This window comes from Poecilia formosa, unplaced genomic scaffold (assembly GCF_000485575.1).
Source record: "Poecilia formosa unplaced genomic scaffold, Poecilia_formosa-5.1.2 Scaffold723, whole genome shotgun sequence".
Taxonomy (NCBI): Eukaryota; Metazoa; Chordata; class Actinopteri; order Cyprinodontiformes; family Poeciliidae; genus Poecilia; species Poecilia formosa.
In genome coordinates, this window is record NW_006800662.1 from 88,914 (window position 1) to 92,956 (window position 4,043).

General features: G+C 37.7%; 2 protein-coding genes across 3 annotated transcripts in view; one reads left to right on the plus strand and one right to left on the minus strand.

Annotated features, from left to right (window-relative positions):
• Positions 1–610, minus strand: part of iqgap3 (IQ motif containing GTPase activating protein 3) — a 22,918-nt gene extending 22,308 nt beyond the window's left edge. Inside the window, exon 1 of one of the 2 annotated variants that reach the window (XM_007542728.2) lies at positions 569–610. The gene's annotated coding sequence lies outside the window, so the exon portion shown is untranslated. The remainder of the gene's footprint in view (positions 1–568) is intronic. The other variant, XM_007542727.2, reaches the window with a different exon arrangement.
• ttc24 (tetratricopeptide repeat domain 24) overlaps positions 472–4,043 on the plus strand; it is a 31,392-nt gene continuing 27,820 nt past the window's right edge. The window contains exon 1 of the mRNA XM_016666413.1: positions 472–625. Coding sequence (XP_016521899.1) covers positions 487–625 — 139 coding nt within the window. The 5' untranslated portion in view covers positions 472–486. The remainder of the gene's footprint in view (positions 626–4,043) is intronic.

The following is a 4,043-nucleotide window of genomic DNA, read 5'->3' on the forward strand; positions in this document are numbered from 1 at the left end:
ATCTGTCTGATTCTAAAATGTTTAATGTATACAAGGGGTATTATTCATTTTCAAACTCTCTCCTCATTTATCTTCTCTTTTTCATATTTATGACATTCTAATATAACATGCTCTATAGTTTCATATTTATCACAGTAATCACATTTGTCAGTTTTGTGCTTTTGAATTTTAAAAAGTGTATAATTAAGTCCTGAATGTCCAAATCTTAACCTTGTTATCACTCTTTCTTCCTTTCTATTTATTCCTCCATTTCTTATTGGTCCTACAATCTTCTGAATTTTATGAAACCATCTTCCCAATCATCAGCCTATCGTTTCTGCTATTGGCCAGAAGATTGCCGCATTGGATTCTGGTCTGCGTAGTTCTGTGTTGTCAGTCAACGCGAATTTTAAACTAATTTTAAAGCCTCATTAATCCCCAGAACAGGAAAGACAGCATTTCTTTCTCCGTAAAACGACTTAGATCAAATGGTAATTTAATTTTTCGATGTCTACGCTTTTCGGTTACCATAGCAACCGAACCAAACTAACAGTGTCGGTAGAATGTCAGCTAGCTGTTTCCGATCTACCTTGTTTCAAGAAGTTTCCATCTGTGACCAGGTGGGAAGCACCACATTCAGTAGCAGGTGAGTTTCTGGTGATCATCTGGTTAACCAGATGGTAAGCTGTGGTTAGTTATTATGGTCTGTGTTTAGGAACAAAATGTTATTTTTTATTTATTTATTTATTTTTAAAAAAACCTTTTTGAATCCGTTCGCAGTTATCGGAGCAGCCCTGCGTCAATCATTCAATCTTTATTTATATAGCACTATAATCCAACATAATAGATTGGCAAAAAACAGCAAAGTACGAGAAATAAAAACACAAAGACAGAATAAAATAAATAATAAAAGCAATAATTATCCAGCTTAGCATAATTAAAGGCCAAAGGTAAGGTAAGGTAATTTTATTTATAAAGCACATTTTCAGCAACAAGGCAATTCAAAGTGCTTTACATTAATTAAAAGAAAATACAAACAAAATAACAAACCAAAGGAAAGAAAAAGGAGAAAAAGAGCAAAAGAAGAAAAAGAATCTAATGAATGTTGATCTAAAGTCTGTAAACTAGGTGCTCCTGTTCAGGGTTGCCAAGTTTCCTCTGGTCTAATTCCATTTCGGAAAACTGGAGTCTAAAAAGTAATCTAATAATGTTGATCCACAAGTTTCCTCTGGGCTTCTGGTCTCTGCATCTAAATAGTGAGTACTCTACAGTTTCTGATCAAATAAGCTAAAGAGCGACTAAACTAATTCCTTTTCTGGATTAAAAGTGAATACTCCACAGTTTCTAAATAATGATGATGTAGTATTGGGTAACGCTCTTGGTAAATGCATAAGTCTGACTGCAAGGTTTAGTGTTAACCACTTTGTAGAATCAGAAGTAGGTACAGCATGGAGTCATGATTGGGGAGGATAATTGATGCAACTGATGAAAAGAGGTTTGTTTATATTGCTATTTATTGCAGTGGCAATATAATAATAATAATAATAATAATAATAATAATAATAATAATAATAACAAAACAAAAATAAATTGCTCAAGAGAAACAAGAGGAGAGGGAAAAAAAAAAGCAACAAACAACAACAAAAATAATAATAATAACAAAACAAAAATAAATTGCTCAAGAGAAACAAGAGGAGAGGGAAAAACAAAGCAACCAACAAAATATAATAATAATAATAATCGGTGATACTTCAAATCCTAATAGAGCCCAAAATAAGTCCACGAACAAAGGGAGAATAGTTCTTTTCCTTTGAATACTCCCTTAGAATTTAGTTTGTTTCCTGTGTAAAGTGTGTCGTTTCGTTTTCCTACCACCAGATGGTGTGTGGGTAGCTCGCCATCCTCCGTCACCAAGTGAGTCGATGAAGGGGGGGGAAACCCTGACCGTCGTAACGGATTGTCTGAGGAGATGGATGCAATGTTAACTGGTTCTCATCAGGAAGGCATACCAGGCGTCAACAAATCCTCAACAAATCCTCAAGTTTTGGGGATTAAATTGTTCAGTGATGAGTCGATTTGGAAATTTCTGATTGTTGTATGAACAACCGACACCACAACCAACAGTGAGCAGCAGCATAATGGAAACCCGGAAATACACATGAGGATCCAGAGCTGAAAGGGAAGGTGGGTGGGTCATGGCGGTCACGTGGGTTACAATTGGTCTAAATTCAAAGTTTGTTCTAAATCCTTTTCTGGGCTAAAGTGAGTAGTCACAGTTTCTAAAAAGTAGTAACATAAAAGTAACTAAGTATTTCTGGATTCTATGTTAGTAGTTATTCTAATTCTAATTCTGATTCCATTTCTGGGCTGTATAATATTGATCTAAATAGTAAGTACTCCACAATTTCTAATATTACTAATAAACTAAAATAACCCTTTTCTGGCTTAAAAGTGAGTACTCCATAGTTTCTAACAAAATAAAACAAAAAAGAGGAAAAGAGATTAGGGCAAATGGCAACATTCAGACAAAACAAAGGGCAAAACAAAGACATGAGTGAAGGCGGTTGACGTCAAAGGGCCATGAAACCACGTTGCTTAGCCTCCCAGCAAAGTCCGATAAGGTGTTGTTATCTAGGAATGTCCTTGGGAGCGCTCAGCTCCACAGCTGCATGGATACAGGAGGGGGTGAGGAGGAAAGGAGCGTGATGTTTACATATCTTCAAGGAGATTGGATATGCAGCCCTTCCAAGGCCACACGGGGAAAGTTAATTCAGATACAGAATGTCTTAGTTAGATTATAAATTTCAATCTTCCCTAAAGTCTCTCCAATACATCTCAGTTCCCAGTTATCCAAATTAGTTTGGTTGTTCCACTGAACCGAAACTAGCAGCTTCTCTAAGACCGCTTCCATCCCTTTAGTGAGATTTAGAGTCCTCAGCTGGGCTGCGAGTCTCAGCAAGACTCACATCCAACTTGCATCTCTGTCCACACCAACAGTCTGAGTGTTTGCTAGTTCAGCCAAGTCCGTCACAAATTTGTGGATAATCCAGGAATCCGCAAGCTCCAAACAGCAGAAATCCTGTTATCATGAATAAATCCAGGCTGAATCCCGCCGGGTCTGTCCCTGCAGGACAGGAGGCTCTCCTGTGCCCAGACTTCTCGTCGAAAATTTGATCAATTGCATTGAGAGACCAGTTGACCAGATCAATAATTTGTAGATTTGGAGGATGTGCAAAGAAAGGCTCCAAAAATATAGAAAAAGAGAAAAACAGAGCAAGTAGGGCAGGCAAGGGCAGGGAGGGAGCAGAAGGAAAAGTGTCTGCCTTCACCGAGAGCAAGACAGAAAAAGAAAAGTAAGTGTAACCCGCAATTAGTCAAGACTTTTATTTTTGTGGGCCCACTTCCTGTGTTGCCCCAAACTCTGCCAACTTATTTAAAGCCCAGCATCTACCGAGAAGGACCTCGCTGCAGCAAACAGAAAGGGGCGGGACGGACCACTGTCAGTCTCTTACCTTATTTGGAAATGGAACCATTGCACTCCGGAAGTGAAGGGGGTGCTATTTCCTATACTTCCGTTTTTATTTTATTTTGAAATCTGTGATATATTTTCAGCTTTAGGAAGGAGTTTCACTCTGAATATATTTGAAATTCTCTTTTTTATTTACTTCACGGCAACTCAGTTTTTAACAAGTTCTGTAGCTTTCGGTGTACTTCTAAATCTGCTCCTTAGTCGCATCTTTTCGGTCCTGCTACTGCCTCTAGTGGCGTGGGGGTGGTAATACAACTAACTAGTTACATTACTAAATCAGAATACCAAAGTCTTTATTATTTACTATTAATTCTGGCATTACTGGAACAGTAAAAGATAAAGTCCCTCACAAAAGAACATACCTTTTCATTTTCTTAAGGAAGTAGAGCTAATTAAATGACATAAATAAGACCTGGAAGTGGTTCCAGTTTCACTCGATGGCCAACCTGCTGAAACTGTGGCAAATTTTAAATACCTCGAGTCATTCCTGGACAGTCAGCTCAACTTTGCTGAAAACACTGACTATGTCTTTAAG